Source organism: Rhodnius prolixus, unplaced genomic scaffold (genome assembly GCF_049639745.1).
Source record: "Rhodnius prolixus isolate KJV_2025 unplaced genomic scaffold, Rpr scaffold_1, whole genome shotgun sequence".
In the NCBI taxonomy this organism is placed as follows: Eukaryota; Metazoa; Arthropoda; class Insecta; order Hemiptera; family Reduviidae; genus Rhodnius; species Rhodnius prolixus.
Window position 1 is genome coordinate 64,940,446 of NW_027411581.1, and position 23,167 is coordinate 64,963,612.

Genomic DNA, 23,167 nt, shown 5'->3' on the forward strand with positions numbered 1-23,167 from the left:
CCATTAAAAGGCCGTCCTAATTAAATCTATTCTATTCTAATAGTACGAAGGGACAATGTTTACAAGCGTATGATGAACCAATTGCCTAAAAAGACCTTGGTTTAAAGGTCTTGGCATGAACAAAGTGATTGGTTACTACAAAATTAGCAGATTGAGAGCGAAACCATGCAGTCTGCGGGTCGTACCTACATCGAATCTGTGAACGAGCTACTCCGTTGTGCGAAAAGTGTAAGGAGGAAGAAGATTTTAAACATGTCGTCATGGAGTGCCCACTTTATAAGAAAGAAAGAGGTGAGCTGTTCATCTCGGTGTTCAAAAATTTGAGTGCTCCGTTTAGATACGAAGACATCATCTTTTCTAATAATGTCTGTGCCCTGAAACCTGTTGAAGATTGATTAACAAATTGATTTGATTAACAAATACACAGCTGTGGATAGGAAGTTACATAGTTAAGATCAAATATCCTGGGAAGGAATGAGCTTTGAAGTTGGCTGTACGGTGAAAAGCCAATGCCAAAATGAGTTCCATTAAAAAAAATTCTAAATTTTTTCGTTCATTGACTTTTACAAGGCTAGAAAAGTATAATAATATAGATTATGATTTAATATTTTATAGTGAACAATTAAAAGAAATGTAGTTATGTTATAAATATAATACAGTAGGTACTTGCAACTAATTTAGGGTTTGTTTTCATAATGATTCTAGAAGGTTATGTACCATAAAAATGTTATTATTCACAGGCATCCGAGAAGCTCATAAATCTGGAAGGATAGCCAGCCTTATTGGCGTAGAAGGTGGCCACTCTTTTGGCAGTTCTTTGGGCGTCTTGAGGATGTTCTACGGCCTGGGAGCTAGGTATCTCACTTTAACGCACACCTGCCACACTCCGTGGTGAGTAAAACAAAATAAAAATAATGGCTTCATTAATTATGCATGAAATGAGCCACTCCTCCTCCTCCTCCTCTTCCTCTAAGTACTTTGTTCGTCGCTAGTTTGTTGCCTTAAGTACCAGGGAACTTTCTGAAATTTTGATGGAAGATTTTTAGCTCTCTAATTTAATTAAACATTAATTTTAAATATTGCTTTTCCATAGGGCTGGTTGTTGCCTAGGTGATGATTCTACAGATCCTGAAAATCAAGGGCTATCGCATTTTGGCAGAGTAAGTTTCGAATTATAATTTTTTTTTAATTTTATATTATTATTAGGTCTTAATTTAAATCTTTTCTTTTATAGATTTAGTTAAAAGTTGATTTCAATTGATGCAGTGATTTTATTCTTTGTAGTCCAAAATCCTTAGGGAACATGAATCCTGAAAGGATCAGTAAACTCTAGTGAGTTAAAAAGCAATTTATTTCGTCTGAAATGTTAAATAATATTCTCAAGTTTTGAATGTAACGAACTAGCTAAATTTATCACTTGTATCCAGACTGAAATTGATAAATTTTTGATCAACTATACATCAAATACATTTAAAACAAGCTTAAATTATATTGGGTATTTAATCGCAGTTCAGTAAGTGCAGCGCTCTAGCGGTCTATTTACTAACTCTTGTCATAGCTAGATCTGAACAGTTACATTGTGCTGCCATCTGTAGAGATACATATAGTCAAAACTGGTTATTTTTAGATTTTTCTTACCAAAAAAAATATTGTGATTAATAAAAGTACAAATTTACTAAGATTATAATTACAACATTGCAATAAGCTAAATCAGCTGTTCTAAATATTTGAAATTATATTTCTCTGATTGCTTTCTAACCTTTGTAATTGTAACCTTTGACTTCCTTATTTTAAGACATCCTACTTTAAAATTGACTACTGGTCCATCTAAAAGAGTTTTCAATGAATTAAACAACTTGAATTAAGCTAACACTGTTGTGTGCTCGTGAACACGTTTTCTTGCAAAAACAAACGTAATTTCTCATACGAAGATAAAAGGAATCCTGGAAAATGAAACACCGTTTGAAAGCCCACATTAGACAAGGGAACTTTTACTAAAAAGTGGTCAGCACCTAGGTCGGATAGTGATCCCCACATAAGGGCCTAATGAATTTTCTTGAAAAAATTTCGATTACTTTTATTTTTCCAGTATCCAGGAGGAAGATTGAGGCTGTTTGGAGAATAACTTACGCTTCGAAATGGTGTCAATTTTTAGAAAAATTTATCTGTCTTTCTAATCGTGTCATCAGAATCGAATTCGGACTAAAACTTTCTGAGTAATAACATTTTTATTGGAAAAAAAAGTAATGATTTTGGAAAAAAGAATTAAAGTGACGTCACTCAAGAACAGTGGAAACTATGAAGTTGGCCAATACGTCATTGAACTCCTCTTTAGATGTACTACACACAGTAGGCCTATGGACAGTACTTACTGGTTCACCCTGTATATTGTCAGCTGTTAGAAGCTCCTAGAAAGATATTATTTGTTTACATATTGCCAATGTAACTTTATACTTTCTGTAAAAATGCAAAATTAGAATTTTATACAAAAATCATTTAGAATCGCTTAAATTTAATAACTCGACTACTCAAAAAAAAAAATGAGTTTAATTTTTATAGAATATTTAATCTAATAAAAATGAGTGTTCTGTATTGTTTACGTTGATGGTTAAATGGCACCTAGCGCCATTACTTCCTTTCTGTATTCGAAAAACTGACAAAAACAAAACAAAACCTTTTGTTTGTTCGCCAATTCTTGGCCAGCAGCTTCTCTGTACACGCTAAGATCTCTGCTCCAGTAATGTTTATTCTCTCGCTCTATTCATTTAGCTTTTTTTATATTTACTTTTCCTTTTTCTGCATTTACTCACTTCCACTGCTTTGTTCGTTTCGGTTATTTGAACTTTCGTATTTTTCTTTATTTAATAAAAGATTTTTTTCCCCCTTCGATATTGTTTTTACAAATTTGTTACAACTTTTTTTTATCCTTATTAAAGTACATGAACTTTAATTGTAAAAGACTTCTTCTTTATTAAAAAAACAAAACACCTTCTTTAATTCTACTTTCATTTTTAAGAAATTCAGATCCTGATTTTTGAAAAAATATATTTGTATCTTCTTGTTGGTTTCCTACTTTCATCCGGAGTCTGGGCTTTGGGCTTTCCCATTTTTTCAGACAATAAAAACACCCAGAAACCGGAGTGAAAGATCCGGACATTGAAACCCTGCAGGGTTTAAAATTCTTCTTTTTTTTTTCTTCAATACTAACTTCAAGAAGTTATTGGTATCGCTGTAACTGGTAGATTGGATGGCCTTGTAGTGAGTGTTCCGTGTCACTAGTTGTTCGTTACTAACGGACAGCGTGGTAGGAATTGTTGCTGCCTAACCTCTGTTCGAAGCGATTACAGGATAATCAGCCATTAAAATGGAAGGGATTAGCTATGAGGTTAGCGTATTTGATTCCCACGCGGAGGTCTCGGGTTCGAATCCAGCTGCTTACTCTTAGACTTTCTCTTCCTAGGAGCTTCTTACAGCTCACTGACCGGTGATAGACAGTGTTGTCTGAAACGAGAGAACATTGTCCGGAGGCCAGCAGTGCACTGAAAAAAGCTCCGGGCGCCAATAACCTTAGATGATGACGCGCCTTAAATCATTTTTAAAAAAATCAGCCATTAAAAGGATTGTTACCGCCCATATTTTGGGACGTTTCCTTAAAAAAAAAAAAAAAAAAAAAATTCAGAAGGCCCTTTTCTCGATAAAGTGTTAGAATCATCAAAATTTCGGATTCCTTGGCCATATTGATCAAATAAAAGACGAAACAAGGCTGAAAAATCTAAATTTGAGTTATATTTCAAATATATTTTATCAAAAATAATGGATTCAGATGATCATCATTGACAGATAAGTTTTTATTTTTATTTATATTAAGGCGCATCAATAAAAACTAATTTAATTGCCGTACAGGACTTCTCCGGAGCATGTTCTTTCGTTACAGACATCACTGGACGGCATGCTTTCGTTGCAACTGAGAAAATCTAAACGCAGAGTATGAGTAGAATAAGCAGTAGTCGTACTTAAGATAGCTGGAAAGAACGTCACTGCTTTTACTCATCCCGCTAGATATGTTAGATCATAAAATTGATTACTTTGCATAAATACGTAATAAAACAATGTCTTTCTTGTTAACAGTTAGTGGTGAGAGAACTGAATCGACTGGGAATGCTAGTCGACCTGAGTCATACTTCGTTCAAGACTATGGAACACGCCCTAAATGTTTCTACTGCGCCAATTATATTTTCTCATTCGTCCGCTTTCGCTCTGTGTAATTCCACCAGAAATGTACCCGATTACATCCTCAAACTTGTGGTTAGTATGGTGAACGATTTTATTGATGTAGTTTTTTTCATGCTTTATTTTCTATGCGGAGTTCAAAAATGAATTTAAAAGTAATGTCACTATTTTCGTTTGACCATCTGTTTTTCTACATCTGCTTGAAGAATTTTTCATTTAACAGATTGCGAATTACACTAAAAAGTAAAAGTTCATTTTAAACGAAGTTTAATACAAAGTCATTCATAACGTTCATATCTTTTCATTTCCTCTCACTAGAGTGTGCTAGAGAGGTTGTTGCGTAGTAGTTCTGGAGCGTAGAATGGTAGGTGGTTCAATCCCCAGTTCGAATCACGCTTTTTATTTCCACTTACTAAGAATGCTTGGGGAGGTTGTTGCTTAGTAGTACTGAAGCGTAGAATGATAGGTGGTTCAATCCCCAGTTCGAATCACGCTTTTTATTTCCACTTACTAAGAATGCTTGGGAGGTTGTTGCGTAGTAGTTCTGAAGCGTAGAATGGTAGATGGTTTAATACCCAGTTCGAATCACGCTTTTAATTTCCTCTGACTAAGACTGCTTAGGCAGTTGTTGCGTAATATCCTGAAGCGTAGAATGGTAGATGGTTCAATCCCCAGTTCGAATCACGCTTTTTATTTCCACTTACTAAGAATGATTGGGATGTTGTTGCGTAGTAGTTCTGAAGCGTAGAATGGTAGATGGTTTAATACCCAGTTCGAATCACGCTTTTAATTTCCTCTGACTAAGACTGCTTAGGCAGTTGTGGCGTAGTATCCTGAAGCGTAGAATGGTAGATGGTTCAATCCCCGGTTCGAATCACGCTTTTTATTTCCACTTACTAAGAATGATTGGGAGGTTGTTGCGTAGTAGTTCTGAAGCGTAGAATGGTAGATGGTTTAATACCCAGTTCGAATCACGCTTTTAATTTCCACTTACTAAGAATGCTTGGGAGGTTGTTGCGTAGTAGTACTGAAGCGTAGAATGGTAGGTGGTTCAATGGTAGTAGTTCCTAAATAATTCTCAAAATTTACTAATGTTCATAGGTGAGTATGTGCTTCCTACCCCTCCGTTCATAATTCCCAGCTGGTAGTTGGACGTTAAGCTCCGTCTGAAAAAAAAAAGCAGACGTCCAAAAGTACCAAATTAGGTGTCGCGGACGGAGGCCTCTAGCATACTTACTTTACCGTACATTCTTGGAAGTATCTATTGCCATATATGTTGGTTGATCTACAAAGCAGTAAAAATATTCCTCCCATAATATTATCCTCACAATTCCTGCATTTATTTGAATAATTACAAAAAAAAAAATTGGATGTAAATTTTTCATTTGTAATTTTTCTAACTGCTGGAGTAATTTCGAGTCGTATCAGTGTTGACAACAGATATTTTTGTAAATAGTTCAAATAACTATGCAATAATATTAAGACTAATTTAGTATTATTTGTTGTAATATCGCGATAAGTAATCCCAATTTTTATTTTTTATTTGTTTAACCAAAAAAAAAGAAGTCTTTAAAATAAGACACAAACAAAGAGCAGCTTTTAAATAATACAAATTATAACAAAATATCGAATAATTTTAAAACTCGATAAAAGATCGATCACAAATAACCTATCTGATTATACTGTTACCTTATCCTATAATCATGCTAATTTGATTGTTTTTAAATAAAATAAATATAACTATGACTTTTTTGGCATAATCAAGGTAAATTCATTTTGCATTCATTAACTTTTCTCTGTAGTTTGTTTATAGCTTTTCCATTTTAATTACTATATTCAGTTTTTTGTCTCTTTTCTAAAAAAAAACTTCTTTTCTATTATTATTTATAACGTACAATTTATTTTATATAATTTTATATTTTCATTACAAATTGTTTTAGTTTTTTATTAGTAAAACTTTTTCTTTTATGTTCAGTGCTTACATTTTGTATTGCGATACATTTGCTTGATTTTAATTTCAACTTTTATTTTAGCTTAGTATAGCGGCATTTATGAGTTGAACAATTTATCTCTTGATTTTTCTATAAAATTAGTTCTTTAAATATCAAACAAATAGGGTTGCTATTTTCAAATTAGCCTAATTAATTTTTTACTCTTTCATTATTGAGAATTTCCTTCTTTTCTTGAATTTACTATTAACTATATTTCTAAAATTATCTCTTTATTTTGTGTGTTTTTAGGCCTTAAATGGTGGAATAGTTATGGTAAATTTCTACACCTATTTCATAAGTTGCAACCAGACTGCAACAATGGAAGACGTTATTGGTGATTATATTTTATTATTTTTCCACTTTTTTATTTTGAAATTCATATGATATTAAATATTTCATAGTTATTTTTATTTAATTCACCAATATTTATTATTTCTGATCAGTCTGAAGGGCGTAAAAAGGGGTCTGTATAGATAAGATCGTATCCTGTACAGATCTATCGAAGTTGTAACAAGGATAAGAGATTAAAGATCATCCTCTCTTCAGATGATTAATTATTCCCAGTGAATTAACTACAATTGATGCTGCCTAGAAGTGCCATGCTGTTAAGGTCCAACTCCCAACCGGCTCTCCGGGCATCCTGCTCAGCTTCTTCATTTCCACTTCCACCCTTCCATGTTTTTCTTCTGGTTCGTGTAAATCACCTTTATCTACTCCACCTGTAAGCTGGGTCACTGATTTGTTTTTAAATTTATTTTCATTCCCTGACCTGTGAATAAAATCTTTTAATTTTCGCCTCATAAGCTCTAGATTCGCCGCTATCTTGGGCCATTTCCACTTGATTATCCTCTAAAAAATGTTTTTTAGAGAGAGAGAGAGAGAGAGAGAACGCTTATTTTTGGCAGATTTATTGTGTGGGCAATTCCAAATCGTTTATTGGAAGTTAGAAAAAACCTTAAATCTTGGAAGGTTTTTTAGTAAGAATGCTCCTTTAGAACCATTTTTGAATGGAAATCCTATCCATTTGGCGACAATGTATCACAGCTCACTACCAGGTTGCCTTAAAATCTGTTGTAGCTATTACATTTTCAATTCTGCTTCATCAGAATAATAATTCCGCTTATAAGTTTATCTGAACGGACAATCTTTCTAAAGTAATAAGCTAATATTTCTTTTTAATTCCTCTTTATAATAAACTTACAACAAGAGAATTACAAGATAAATTTTAATACGAGCGAAACTAAGACTGATTTTTAAAAAAATAAGAAAGAGTAACTATTTCCATTTTATTATTTCAGCTCACATTAACCATATTAGAAAGGTTGCTGGAGATGATCACGTTGGAATTGGAGCCGGATATGATGGAATTAATACGTAAGTTTTTATCAATTCTAAATTTACAGCGAAGTTTTATTTATATAATTTAAAAAAAAATAACCTCTCTCCAGATAGAAACAGATTTATTTTTAAAATTCTACACACCAGCATTAATTTTTAAAAAGCACTTGATTTATAGTTACCTTTCATTTTTACTTCTCGAAGTTGACTAAAAGCACAGATCATTATATTCCTTTTATCACCCAAGACGCTAAAGCCAATACAGGAAACTTCACTTCAACCAGCAATTACTCGCAAATCTTTCTTAACTTAAATTATTTCTTCCAGAACTCCTCCTAACAATTCGACTTGATGTCTTAAAAAACAAAAACAAAAAATCAGTGACCTTATGAAGAGTAAAGAAAATGTCAGCTGTTCATTACTTTGGCGTAGTATTACCACTGAGTAACCTCTCCATTACTGTTCAGTGTTGCCACTGTTATTGTTAAATGAAAAAAAAAAAAACTTATACTTGCAATAACTGTGTAATTTTTAATTAATAGAAAAATGACTTGGACAATGTAACCTTAATATCTTTTTTTATTTTTTTGTTTTTAAGCACTCCATCTGGATTAGAAGATGTATCCCATTATCCTGAATTGTTGGCAACCTTGCTGGCTTCAGGTGAATGGACAGAATTACAATTAAAGAAGCTAGCTGGCCTGAATCTATTGCGAGTAATGTCCACAGCTGAACAGGTGAGACAAGACTCGATTCTAGATGATTTTGACTATCCTACTGACTCTACTCAACGTGAACTTTGACCACACTGTTCACAATTGTCACCGACAATATCATTATTTACATCACACATATATATAAAATAATACTGCTACTAATAATAATAATAATCCAAATACTTAACAACAACATGTATTATTAATTACATCATCATCTTCATCATCATGATCATCATCAACATCTTCATTCAACCACATTGCCTGACAATAACTGCTAGAGTTATAATATCATCGTCTCTTATATCATGAATGTATTCCTGCTTTGTGTAATTAACTGTACAATACTCATTTATATATAAATTTAATTATAGGTACAATGCATTTTATTGTAAATACCACTGTGTTTATTATTGTCGAAGTAAATGATATGCTCACATTGTTTTATTGTCTAGGAAAACTCATGAAAAGATATTTGAAAAGCAAGTAGTTTTAATACACTTAATTTGAAAACTATTTTCAATTTATTACATTTTTCTGATTACAATGCACCAAGTTATAACCTTCCAAAAAGGTTATTGCATTCGAAAAAAAAATATAATAGAAATCGCCTAATCGATTATTATATTTAATATAATTATCGATTCATGCATTTGCAATCATATCAAATTTTTGATCATCGATTTTTCTACTAAAATATCACTTTTGGAGTCCCCTGAATCTGAAAAAGACATTTATTTTTTTTTTAGAAAATGATTGTTAAAATGTTTAAAGAAATAAAACTCAAATAGTGTGACCTTCTCGTTCGAGTTTTAAGTTTCATCTATTTGGTAATTTTTTTCAATCCAGTAAACAGATCAGGGAGGCATGCACTTGGAATCTCGTGGACAGCCATGTTGGATTTATTAAGCTAAAAACAAGAGCTATTATTTTACTTAATAATTATTGATTTATTAAGTTACTTAAAATTGAATACTTGTTTCTTAGTAGCGTTTGATTAATAGTGTAACTTAAATTACTTCAAAAACAAATTATTTTTACAGTTGTAGGCAACTTTATTAAATTTACTTACTGCAGTAATACACACAATGGTAATACCTCAAATGTCACTTTTTATTAATATTTCATTCAATTTTTTTTCTTTTTCTCACTAGTTAATTAATTTTTCCGTATCAAAGTGAAAAAAAAGTGATAATGTTTTAATAAGTCTTTCATTATTTATTTTTAAGATTAAAGGTAGAATTTTTATGAAAGTAAATTGTGCAAAGCTCTGCATTTTATTTGTATTGGAGCACCTCCTAATTGATTCTCATGTATTTGAACAGAAATTGTTAAGCCTTTACAATCTTTAATAGTGAATAATACAAAAAAACCTAAACAATATTTATTGCTAAGTATTTTATTAAAAGAAAATATTAGGCATGAAGTTGTTTAAACCATTTGGAGCAATTTTTACACTTATAAATGGCTGTAATTATTCACTTTCTTTAAAAAACTTTTCTCTGCCATTGGAATAAGATTTTGCGTTAGCTTTATTATTAATCAATTTTTTTATTTTTTGTTTCTTTAAATGTAAAAACATTTTCTAGATCTTTCCAAGAATCGTATTCGAAATTTATGTCCGATCTTGTTTTGTCCACCCCAAAAAAAGTGGAACTGGGTAATGACTTGAGTCTTTGCAAAATGGTTTTTCCTAATATTCATTCATCAGTCTTCATCAGTGAAGTGTTTTAAATGTCCTGTATTCATCAATGAAGCTTTTATGAAACGAAAAAATCGAAATCATTAGGTAAAAGATAATGAAGTTAATTGTGACGATGAGAATATACGTCACAGTGCATTAAAAAAGACCATTTCATTTACAGAGATTGTCTATTAAATTAAAATGTCTTGAATTTAATATATTTTTTTTTTTACTGCTCTTATTATTTGTTCAATTTCGTACTCCGCATAGTAGACGCTCCATTCTATGTTAGCAACCACACAATACATACAGATCTCCAAATTCCACTCATCTCCGAACTTGCCGAAATCCGATATACAAATTTTCACCCTCCCAATGCTGGAAGACGGCTGAGGCGCCGTTGGCCCCGTGACCAACTATCACCTGTACCTACTGTACCCCCCTCTAGGTACAGGTGTAAATCTCAATAAAAAGATAAATAAATAAATACAAAAATATGGTACACATTAATAGTTCTTCAGTTATTTGCTATTATTTTTGTTTTCAGATTTGAACATTGCCAAAACAATTTTTTTTATTTATAATTATTTTATTTTGCTCGAACTTCTTATTCTTCTTCTTGCTTGGCGCTACATTCCCTCTACTGGGCTTTGGCCTTCTCGATCCTCTTCCGCCAGACCTTCCAGTTCCTGACATTTATCAGGATTCTAGCACCTTCAGTTACCACTTATCTGCCCACCGCTTTTTGTGGATGATTAATATGAATTCCTTTAGTTGACACATCAAATGCAGGGAATCAAATCCAATAACCCTCTCAGTAGGCTTAAGTTCAATCCTACCCCCATTAGTCCGTTTTTGTGGCGCCCAGAATTGGAATGTTTACTGTTAGAATTCCTTTTCTTTTTTTCAGTTGTAAGTTAAGATTATAGTACAGTGTTGCTGTCATGAGAATGGAGATGTATAGGTTGGTGATGTCAAACGTTTTTAGTCGTGACAAATGTGTTAGTATTCTATTTACTGGTAGCGTTACTATGTACTGTTCCTATAATGGAACTGTTCACTAGATTACTGTTGTTTTTTTCCTCCTGTTTTATTGTTACTCTAGAGGGAATTTGGTTAGATTTTGGGACAGTGTGTTTGTTTTATAGCTTCCTCGGGTGGCACGTTTAGCTATTTTTGTTTTGTGGCAGTAGTTTTTATCTTAATTGGAATAGTTTTAGTTGATCTTCTCTCTTAGTTGTTTGTTTTTACGAAACAGGGGTTGCTACAGATTATACTCAGTACGGGATATATTTTGTTCCAATGTTGCCCATCCATTCATGCCTCACGGTTGCCCCACTTCCTTGGGTTGGAATGTAGTTCTGATTTTGTTAACGATTTGTAAATCTGCTTAATCCCTCTGGATGATTCCCTACTCATGAACATTACATCTGTATGGGTTCTCTATATCGTTTTTCTATAGAAATGGGTATTTTTTTTACTATAAACCTCTTTCCTTCACAGGGTAGAGTTGATTTATCCTGAGACTATGTCACGAAGAGATGAGAAATGACCTACCTGTTTAGCCGGCAATAGAGATCGAAATCTTCGGCATAATGAAATCAGAGGTTAAACCCTGGATCTTGTAAATAGGTGATGGGCCTTCATTGCTAGATTTTTTAAGGGAATGGTATAACATAAGTCCCTTTGAGAACAGTGCCTTGAGGTACGTACTCCATGTACTATCTAGCCAACAGAAGATACTATCTCCATCATAGCTTGGTGTCTGAATTTGTGGAGGATAAGTTCTTAGAATAAAGCTTTTTTTTTTTGCTAGGGCATTAGAGGAATAATTAGAAGGTGCTCCAAATGCTAGATTATTTAAAAATTCGCTTTGTGTGTATGTCGTAGCATTAGCATACTAACTGTACTGGTACTGTACTAGTTTTAACCTAGAATTTTTTATTTTTCTTATTAACTTCTTACAATTTCTATTTTACAATTTTAAATAAATCAAAATTATTTAAATCCCTTTACATCATAAAGAAAACAATTTTATCAAAACAAATTAAGAAAAACTAAAATTCCTTTAAAAAATAAAAATAAAGTGAAGATTTCCATGATGGTGTTGATGATGTCGCATGATATTTTCCCTTCTGCCCATTGTGCGTTTGGTGTATGGCGAAGGTGAGAGACAACTGGCAAGAGGAAGGTGTTACAGTTGTTGAAGAGCTGATTGCCGCCTCTGGAGGCAAGCTGCCATCAGATTGTGTCTACATGGACTCGTGATGGACGAAGCGTCGCGTTCTTTATTACGCGAATCAGCTGTTTGTGATTGATTATTGTGTTGTTTTTTTTTCTCAGCCAATCAATGTGCTACATACAGCAGTACGTATAATTCACATTGTTGGCCTCTTTTATTTTAAAAAAAAAATGACTTTTACTAAAAGACATTGTTAACATTTTATAACCTAAAACTAAGTTTATGAAAATACTCAACACAGTAAACTTTATTTAAATAAAAAAAAAAAAAAATGGACAAAGTAATATAACTTTGAACTTTTGTAAATAAATAATGTTATATGAACGCGCAGCCTCTTAATTTGTAAGAGATGTTGAAATCACTGTACATGAACACCTAAATCAGAACATTGAATTATTGGGAAATTGTAATCTAAAAACAAAAAAGAAAAATATTTAGAGAAAATTATCTGTCGTCACTTAAATGTTGATGGTATATTTAACCAAAAAAAATTATTAATTAAAAAAAATAGGGTTTTCCTTTTTCTAAAAAAAAAAAAACCATGGCCTAGTTAATCTTAGGTCCGTTTTTCTTGTTCTTTACTTTTCTTTCCTTTTTTTTGGTGAAAAACATTTTCCTACAGTTTTAGGAAGAAGATAAAAATTCAAATGGCTGTGACATGGTTGTAGCTGTTTTAGGTTTTTTCTTTAAGTTGGCACCCCTGAATGAAAGTGTTGCCATGTGAGTTGTTTGCAAGAAATGTACCTTTTTTTTTTTTTTTTGTTTCTTTCGATTTTTTCTTTTCGATTTTTTTTTTCGATTTTTAGTAATTTTCACGTGTGAATGAATATTATTTTAGAATGTTATTTCTGTTAGCTCATTACTTAAATTTTACGCTTAAGTTTGGTAACAGATGTGTCTCTTCAAATTTGGTGAATGTTCCTGTGTATGATTGATTGTACATCTATAAACGAGTATTATATATTACACATTTTTTGTGCGTGCATTTTTTTAAAACCTTGCCTTCTGCGCGCCTTTAATATCAAATATTTTTTTGAAAATTTGTTTAACGAAGATAAAGCGGAGATAAATATATATATGTATATTGCTAAGTGGAAAATTTCGTAAAACAAAAAAGCAAAAAACGTGAAATTAAAAAAAAAAAATTAATCTCCTTAACTGTATTCCCCAAACACAAGAGCAAATGTAAAATTATCGCATTATTATTTGGTTCTTTTTTTGTCTAGCTTCCGGTCGCTCGGTTCCCATTTAAAAAAAAGGCGTTTTCTCTGCTCCCAGATATCCTTTTTTCGGGCCTCCATTTTGTATTTAAGGTTTTGCCCTCCTCCTCACCCCTTTCAAGGCTTTCTTCATAAAATGTAGTCAGTATTGTTGGTGACTAGTGCATAGTGAATCGATTGCCTGATGTCAAAGCTTTGGGGGAAAAAAAACTATGATCCACTAGTTGGACTTTGTTTTTCCCTTATATTCTTTTCTTTCAGCAATTTCCTTCCGCCTTTCTTGATCCTCTGGCTCATCTACTCCGGAACTAACCAGTCAGCTGGTTTTTCCCTATTTCACTCTCCAGTTCACTGACCAGAACGGTAAGTCAAGGTACTAAGTCTTTTAGGAATATCTATTGTTGATCTGAGCATACCAGAATTAAACTTCCACAAACTCCAGCCTGGGATGGCTGCAGCGAGCTAAAAGGGGAGGAAAAAATAAGAAAATTGTTATGGCTGTTTCGGGCTTAAGATCCTACAGAACTTAGAATTCTAGGTTAGCGAGGAATCGGTCAAATAAAAAACAAGCTCGTCTTCTTGCCAACGTTTCGACAAATATATTGTCCTCTTCATTGCGTGGCTATGCCCTGAAAACTCATTTTTCTGTAACTCAACCAACCCGCGTAGCCACGCCCTGAAGAGGACAATAAATTTGTCGAAACGTTTGCAAGAAGTTTGTTTTTATTTGACCGATTCCTCGCTAACCTAGAATTCTAAGTTAAACAATTTACGGTCACAAAACCTACATATTCATCCCACAGAACGATAAGACATATTTCTAGATGGCAGGTTGGGTTTGAAGGAAGGATGAGAAAAGTGAGGAGTTTCAGAAGTTGGTTACTGGATGGAGGGTGGTGTACAAGAAATCCTGCAGGGCTGTTGACGTGATGATGATGCTGATTTACCGGCCCCAGAGCAGAGCCTTGTTTTACTTACCTCGTCCAGATCAACCTGTCTGTGAACATTTCCCATTTTATGTAGGTTTTACCTTTTTGTTTGTTACATCTACCTTAAATTATGATTCCTTTTTTTTTTTTTTATCATAATCTTCAAAATTTTTGAATCTAAATTTAGATTACTTTCAAGGATTTCAAATTGAAAATTTTTTAGGTAAAAACATTAATTTTTGAACAGAATAATAATCATAATTCTGAAATTTTTTGTGCGCGATAATTTTGCACTTCTTTTTTTGGAATTAAGAACAATAATTTTTTTAGCTTCTGTAAAGTGTAGTTATCAAATTATATTCATTCCGTTATAATATCGATTCATTTTCTACGGCTTCCTTGATTGACTTCAATTTTTAAAATATTTTCATCCATCTTCAGGAGTTGTGGATCCATCAATATCGCTTAGAAAATTTGACATCCAACTAATAAATATTTCTATTATGAAAATCATATATTCCAATTTATCATCGTTGAAATTTTCAGCTGTATTGCTTTATATAGGGTGCGTTCCACTAAGCGTTCACAACGATCACACGCTCACGACCGCGCGGTTTTGCCCGTTCCACTTGCTTGCGAGCGTTACAATCGAAAACCCATGTGGAATGGGGGACTATGGGGCGTTTTAACCGTTCATGTAAACATTGCAAATGGCGACCTCGAAAATAAGTCAAAAGCTTGAAGAGGTTGTTTTTTAATTTTAACCCCGTCTATAAGCAGTTATAATAAACTTTATTGATTATTGGTAAAGCTGACTTATATTAAAAATATATATATAATTCAATTTTATATATTACATTTTAGTGGAGTATTTATAAAATTTACGTTTAAATAATATTAAAATGTCTTTTGTGGCAACAGTTGGATATTTATTAATAATGCTTTAGAAAGTTCTTTATCTAGTTCCGACGAAGAGTGGAATGCAATTTTACAAAATCGCAATGATGAAAAGCCACGTATTATTAACTATCAAAGTGTAATTGGTCCGTTAATCAGTGATTTAGTCATGTAAAGGGATTTTGTAATTTTTCATTTTTTAGACTTTCGAGAAACACATTCAATTATTTACATGAGATAATACTTTCATTTACATGATGTAATTTTTTATCGGTCGCCATCTTTGTTTTTAAAAATTTGGCGCCAAATTTCTGAACGCCCACTTCTTCGACCCAGCTCTTAAGGTGGCGTCATTAGTGACGTTTTCGCCACGACCATAATGACCGAGGTCGTCCGCGGTGGAACAGTTGAAGGTACATTTTGATCGTAGTGAGCCGTTTAGTGGGACGCACCCATTATAATTCATTTTTCCAAATATATTTTTTTTTTTCCTAACCTAAATTTTGTATGCTTTATTCTTACTAAAAACAAATATGGACAATCTTCAATATTACCATTTAAAAAAAATTAGTGAAATTAAATAATAAATTATATTAATGTTGCTATTTTAGAAGACAGAATTCCCTTTTAAGAAAAACAAACAAAATGTTGTAATATTTTAATGTATATTTTATGTTAATATTTAATAAATTTTATTCTAAACAGGTTAAAAAGAGAATAACCGTTTAAAAATATTCTGCTCAAAAACTATAAAGAAATACATAAATGATTCAGTATTATGTTATATAAATTTATATTTTACTTTATTCTGTGAATCTTTCTCGAAATGGGTTATTTTTATTTCTTGAGATAAAAACGACACAAGAGAATAACTTTATACATTTAAAGGGTTTATTGGTGTTCATAGAATAAATAATAAAAAAAAAAGAAACAGGAATAACTCGCCAAAACTATTAAAGAAATACTGCTTGTTATTTAAATGATTTTAAATAAAATTAAAACAAATAAAGTAAGTGCAAAAAAAAAAAACTTTAAAATGAAGTAAGTGTTTTATATTCTGTCACGTGTAAACTTACTTTGTTTACAATATCTCTTAAAAATTGTTATATTCTTTGAAGAAACAACTAAAAAATTGTACAAATTGGGAGAAGAAAAAAAGGAAAAATCATTTTTATAAATTACTTTCAAAAAGAGTGTTCAGTAGCATATCAAAAAAAAAAAAAATATTCTCCAGTTCAAGTAAATTTTTTAATAAATAAATTTTGATATGCTAAACATTGTGGTTAAAATTTTTTTAGAATAAATTGTGATCAATTGCTGAATAAAAACTGAAAATACAAACCCCACAATGTTGGTTACAAAAAATATATTCTTTTTATTTTTTGAGACAAATGGGTACCAAAAGTTTGTGCCAAATTTGCTCAATTTTTTTTTTTTTAAATTTGTTTTTATTAATCATTGGGAAATTTAAAAAAAAAAAATTCTGTAGAGAACTGTACTAAATTTCTCAAAGAAATAAGAAAAAATTCTATATTTTTAAAGATTTAACTTAATATCCTAGTGAATTTCGGAAACGTATCTCTGACAAGATTTAAAACAAAATAAATTTATTGAAATTTTTACTTTTTAGTTTTCAAGAATTTGGAAAGTCTAAAGCATTCCATTATCAATGAAACTTAGTATAAACCCATGCCTTTAGGGGAAAAAAAAATTTAGAAGATTCAAGTAGGGGGGGGGCCCCTTGAGCAATGAAAATTGAAAAGATTTCCCGTAGCTTTTAGTTTCTTCTAAATCTTTCTACACAGAGTTACAAAATACAATGGTGATGAAGAAAAATTGAGAAAGGAATTATTAAATGCTTACAACCAAAATCTGGGCTTAATCTTAGGATGGAAGATTAGCGAGGAATCGGTCCAAATAAAACAACTCGGTCTTTTTTGGCCAACGTTTCGACAAATATATTGTCCTCTTCCAGGTCCTGGATATTACAAATACAAAACAATTTACAGAGTCAGTAACATAGAAAAAAAAAAAAAAAAACAGTAAAAATCAGTAATATAAAAAATAAACAGTAAAATACAATAAATTCTTTATAATTATTGAAAACTTACGTGGCTATGCGGGTTGGTTGAGTTACAGAAACTAGCAGTAAATTGTTTTGTATTTGTAATATCCAGGCCCTGGAAGAGGACAATATATTTGTCGAAACGTTGGCAAAAAAGACCGAGTTGTTTTATTTGGACCGATTCCACGCAAATCTTCCATCCTAAGGTTAAGTTTTAAAGTTATTACTAGCAAAAACTGTATATATACAGTTCAAAACCAAATCTCGGTATTACGGTGCGTTTGACGTGTAATACTCGTTGTGAAAAATATAAAATTGCCATTTAACTATTAAAAACTCGCAATTTTAATAAAATACATTAAGAATGATGGTTTTGGTTTTTTTCGACCCGTTGTTGATAGATGATTTTTGGTGAATACCGAGGTGCGGTCTTGAATAAAAACAACTTTTTTCCTTTATACCAACGTTTCGGTAATGTTTACTACCTTCTTCAGGGTCTGTACAAAAGGAATATTACACTAATATAGATAAAATTGAAAAAATGAATAAAAATTATTTCTAAGGCATAAAATTAAATAGATAGATAAATATAATAAATAATTTGGAAACACTTACATTATAAAAAAAGAAAATTTGTGAAGTTTAATGTAGAGCTACGAGTGTATCATCAATTGATATACTAGCATGTGTAGTAGCTCTATAATGATAAGTCTCCGCCTTAGAGATTGAAGGAATTACGCACACAAATAGAAGCTCTCAACCCTTGGACAATGCCGTTTTTTACTTTAGATACGAGATTCAGACCTCAGTACGAGCAAGATTTCATTTTGCACAGAATTCAAAAAGCTCTTGTGCATCCCTAGTTAACTAGAAGCAATATATAACGTGAAGACGGTGCAAGATATTTTGATTGAGCACAGAATGCTCTGTCTGTAATCTGTAAGCCCCCCCAGAGAGATTGCAGAAAAAGTCGCTTGCAGTGACCTATATTAAGACGTAAACTTTTTGGTTGTTTTGTTGCCCTGCGTTCGACGTCATATACGACGTCATTGTCGTGATTTTAATTCCGCACACTGTGGACGGTTTTTTTTTTAAACTAAAATCCCACGCTTAACTGGTTAAATTGATGGACGAAATTGTAAAAATAGTTTTATCTATGGCAAGAAGGAGTAAAATATAATGTCTCTAAAAATCCAGTAAAGTACACCATTAGCACTTGCCTTTGTATCAGAAAATTAGAAATTTAAACACAAAGAATGATTTATCTTTTATAAACAAAAAGATTTAAGTTTTTAAGCCAAGTTTAACAACATTTTTTTTTTTATTTTAAATGTGTCGAAATCTTTTAGAAATACTTCATATTGTTTATGACATCAATAAACTTTAAAAATTTAATTGAATAAAATGACAAATATTTTTTATTCGCCCCCCTTCAAAAAAAAAAAAAAAAAAAAAAGCTCAAAAAAAGGGTCCCCGCTCTTTCAAGTTTAGTGCTTGCTTCCATTTATAGATGAAAATATTTTGCTTCAAAATTTTGGGAACGTGCTTTTTTGGAGCGCTTTAAACTTTGGGGCTTTTTGGAGTTCAGTTAGCCTAATGTTTGTATAGACCTCTCCCAGTCCATAAAATCCAGTCTTGTATCCCCCTAGATCCTGTATTCTAATCGGTATGGATGATGAAAATAATCATTATTATTATTTTTTAATTAAAAAAATAAATAAATAAATAAAACAGAAGACACAAGGGGTATGCGACAATGAAGTTCATCTCGGTTTATTTGGCGATTTGAAATCTTCTGATAATTTAAGGCCTGAACTAGTCTCAGAAACTAGGTTTGTAACATAAATTAGTGTCAGAGAAATGTCATGAAATTACTGGTTTGACAAAACAAAACTGACTTTAATAATATAGTTTTTTAGAGACCAGATTTGTAATTGTAACTTGTACGTACAGGTAAAAAAAAATACCATACCATATATATGTAATTTATTGTTAAATGTATTGTATAGTTTTTATAATAAATACAAAAAAAAAAAAAAATAAAATAAATAAATAAAAATATGTAAGTTATACAAAAAAAAAAATTGGTGTTCAACGCACAAAAAACTTATTATGTACCTATTTAAAACTTAAAATAAATAATAAATAAATAAATTAGTAAGTTTTGCTAAGCCTCTCTTTTCTCAGCAACCATAAATTTGGTAGAAAAAAATGGCAAGCTCAAAATATATATATTTAGAGCTGCTTAATGTTTTTAGAAGAAAAGAATATAAATTACATTATTTTTAATTTTGTAGTTTAAACTTTTTGACCGAATGCGAACGAATTAATTTTTAAATAAAAAATATATATATCGAGCACTCACTTGTGACCAAAATTTGTATTATATAGACAAAAAATAACATTGTGTATCCGGAAATTAAAAATACATAATACAAGCGAATATATTGGTGATAACCTTAGTGGGAGGTTTTCTTTTTGTTTTGGTGGTTGCTAAATTTACAAAATAATTTGTTAATTTAAAAAATAATAATAAGTATATATATACAGGGTGACCAAAGTTATATGCTCCACCCACTTTTTTTTTTAAACGGCGGGAAATTTCGGAAAAATAAAAAACACGTATTTAATCATTTTTAGTCTAGTTTATTTTCAGTGATTGACCCATTTTTTTAAACCCTTGTATCTCGAGATACAGCATCTAACTTTTGTTTTTCAAATGGAACGTTATATTTTTTTTTTTTTTTTTGCATATTTCTATAGTATTTGAACTCCTGAAAACAACAACAAAAAATTTTTTTTGAAATCGGTTAGGTTTTTCAAAAGTTATGGTAATTTAAAATATGAAAAACAAATTTCAGTTTACTGTCAAAATTACATTATTTTTTTTTTTTTAAAGAATCTATTCAAACTGGGCACAAACAACGGATAGGCAAGCCAAAACTCTAGACTCCCACGCTTTGCTTTTAGCAGCACTTGTGGTGGGCAAAGTCAATATCTTGGCAGGCTAAAGTTATTCGATGTTCAGGTTGTATTTTCTACGAACGTTTGGTGTGGAGTTTTAGGAAATCAACTAATTGGCCCCATACTTCTACAGAGAGAACTTAACTGGTGAAAGGTATCCAACTTTTTTTTTTAAGAGCCATTTTGCCAGTTCTGCTTGAAGATGTTCATATTCTACAACGTCGGTTAGGGATGTATTTTCAACAAGATGGTTGCCCGGCGAGAGTGGTTCGAGATTACCTGGACAGAAATTTCCATGAAAAGTGCTTAGGGGCTCATTGTCCCATCCAATGGCCACCTCGATCTCCGCACTTAACCCAAACGGACTATTTTTTTTGTGGGGATACCTAAAAAAATAAAGTGTAAAGTATCCTTAAGCCCGTGGCTTCAGTCGATGATCTGAAACGTCAAATAACTCTATCCTACCTAGATCTTTGACTTCGCCACCCAAAAGTGCTGCTAAAAGCAAAGCGTGGTAGTCCAGAGTTTTGGCTTGCCTATCCGTTGATTGTGCCCAGTTTGAACAGACTCTTTAAAAAAAATATCGTAATTTTGACAGTAAACTGAAATTAGTTTTTCATATTTTAAATTACCATTGTAACCGAAAAAAATATTGGTAGCTGGCAGGAGCTGCTACATACTATAAATTTGAACTTCGGACTGCAAGACCAGGAGCTATATATACAGTTAATACTCCAGAAAAAAAGTATTCATTCTCTACCGTGCGTTCGGCCTGGCCAGTGCCTACTTATGTTATCTATCGTCTGTGAGTTCTATATTTTTATTAGTATTTCGTATCTAGTTTTCCCTTTGTATGATTATTTTCCTTAATTAAAGGTATTTTGTCGTTTGGTACATTAAGCACAAGAGAAAATTTTATTTTACTCCCTATCGCCCCGGGTGATTGTCTCCAGGACCCTCCCTTCTCTCACCAGTAAGCTATCCCGCCAGAGGCACCCTTAAGGGTATTTTTCTTTTGAGGCTGGTTAGGGATATCGTCTCTGATAGCTTCGGCTATCTGGCGCCCGCAAGGATACCGCACCTAGCCGGTCACACCATAACTTTTGAAAAACCTAACCGATTTCAAAAAAAAAAAATTTTTTATTGTTTTTAGAAGCCCAAATACTATAAAAATATGCAACAAAAAATATAACGTTCCGTTTGAATAACAAAAGTTGGATGCTGTATCTCGAGATACAAGGGTTTAAAAAAAATGGGTCAATCACTGAAAATAAACTAGACTAAAAATGATTAAATACGTGTTTTTTATTTTTTCGAAATTTCCCGCCGTTTAAAAAAAAAAGTGGGTTGAGCATATAACTCTGGTCACCCAGTATACACATGTATTTTAAAATAAAAGCGCGCGCCGAATGTTATTTCTCTTGACGACCATATTAGTAAATAATTTTTAATATTATGTGTTTTGTATACATGATTTTTTAAATAAGTAAAAATATTAAAATTAAAAAAAAAATGGACCCTTGCTTGTCCGAAATTTATTATAAAATACAAAAGAATAGAAGTGGGAACCGTAAAACGCTCGAATTATAAAATTATTAATTAAAAAACAAATACATTTAAGAATTACTATTGTACTATGTGTTACTTTTTTGGAACATGTACAATTGCACTTATAATATTATAATAATTAAGTTTTTTTTTTATTATTTGGAATATAATAAATAAACCAAATAATACGATCTTAGAAATTGAAATTTTTAAAAAAGAGTAAAAGAGTTGTTACTATTTAAAAACAAACAAAATTTAATCTACTGCCCAATTACTTGAAACAAAAAAAAAATACTACAAATTTTAAAAAAAGAGTAGCAAAATTATATATTATGTAGACTGCATAGTTTTTCTATTGAGAAATCCATCCATTAGATATTTAGGATCAAAAACATTATCAAGATAAAATTATAATAAATAAATTCACCAAAATACTTGTTTATTGTAATCATTTTTCAATTTCATTCAATTTGAGACACAAAATGATCTCCTTTTTTTTTTTTTAATTAATGAACAAAAGTTTTATGTAAATTGTTTTTGGCTTTTTTTCCCCCCCCCCCCAATTTTTCCAATTTAGAGGCAAAAATTGTTTGCACCATGAAAAATTTATTCTGGGAAATTAAGCAAAAAAAAAACACGATTCATTTCCCCTTTTTTTTCTGTTATGAAAAGTGTAGTGAATAGTTTTCCTGCTTAGAAAACCGTGTGTATAGAAGGAAACTTCTCCTTTTTTTTTCACTTATTTTTGTTAAATTTTATTGTAGCTAAAAAGCTGTAAACAAACACAAAGTATTGAATTGAAAATGAAACTCTTAAAATTAAAAAAAAAAAAAGTCTAATGTAAAATAAATTAAAGATTTGAAATTTGTAGTCAGTTGCCGGTTTAGTGGCCAGAGCTGAAATTTTTTCAATTTCAAATTAATTAGAAATGGGAGGAAAAGAAAAATTTAAGATTGACAGTGTTTTTATAAAGAAAATTGGACAATTTCTTAAATGAACACTTTTAAAAAAAATAAAATAAAAAATTTTCTGTAATTAAAAAAAAAAACATTGAACAAAGGGCTAAAAAGCTGCTGTCATGGACCTAAAAGATAAAAATTTGAGAGAGAAAAAAAAGCAAAAATTTAAATATTACCATGAGATTGTTCTTTTTTTTTATCCATTTTTGGGACTGCAGCTGTTAAGCCTTTTCTATAATTATTTGGTGGAATTCAACTAGTATTACAAAGTTAATATCGCCATAGTCTATTTAAATAAAATTTATAATTTATGTTAAATAAATTTTTATGCATAATCTTTTTTCTTTTTTGGTTTCCTCGTAGATTCTTTGATGTTTGTTCAAT

At 31.3% G+C, this 23,167-nt stretch overlaps 1 protein-coding gene and 1 long non-coding RNA gene across 4 annotated transcripts in view; one reads left to right on the plus strand and one right to left on the minus strand.

Moving 5' to 3' along the window:
- LOC141446118 (dipeptidase 1-like) overlaps window positions 1–23,118 on the plus strand; it is a 290,995-nt gene extending 267,877 nt beyond the window's left edge. For 2 of the 3 annotated variants that reach the window (XM_074112555.1, XM_074112558.1), the window contains 7 exons: window positions 741–891; window positions 1,094–1,160; window positions 4,129–4,305; window positions 6,471–6,555; window positions 7,520–7,595; window positions 8,158–8,296; window positions 12,126–23,118. In XM_074112555.1, the coding sequence (XP_073968656.1) occupies window positions 741–891; window positions 1,094–1,160; window positions 4,129–4,305; window positions 6,471–6,555; window positions 7,520–7,595; window positions 8,158–8,296; window positions 12,126–12,227 (797 nt within the window). In that variant the 3' untranslated portion in view covers window positions 12,228–23,118. Of the gene's footprint in view, window positions 1–740; window positions 892–1,093; window positions 1,161–4,128; window positions 4,306–6,470; window positions 6,556–7,519; window positions 7,596–8,157; window positions 8,297–12,046 lie in introns of all 3 variants that reach the window. The other variant, XM_074112557.1, reaches the window with a different exon arrangement.
- Window positions 886–8,164, minus strand: LOC141446127 (uncharacterized). Its single transcript, XR_012453532.1, has 3 exons — window positions 7,742–8,164; window positions 2,373–2,457; window positions 886–1,020 (listed from the first exon to the last, which is right to left on the minus strand). It is a non-coding gene; the product is annotated as an uncharacterized lncRNA (long non-coding RNA).
- Window positions 23,119–23,167: the final 49 nt, after the last annotated feature.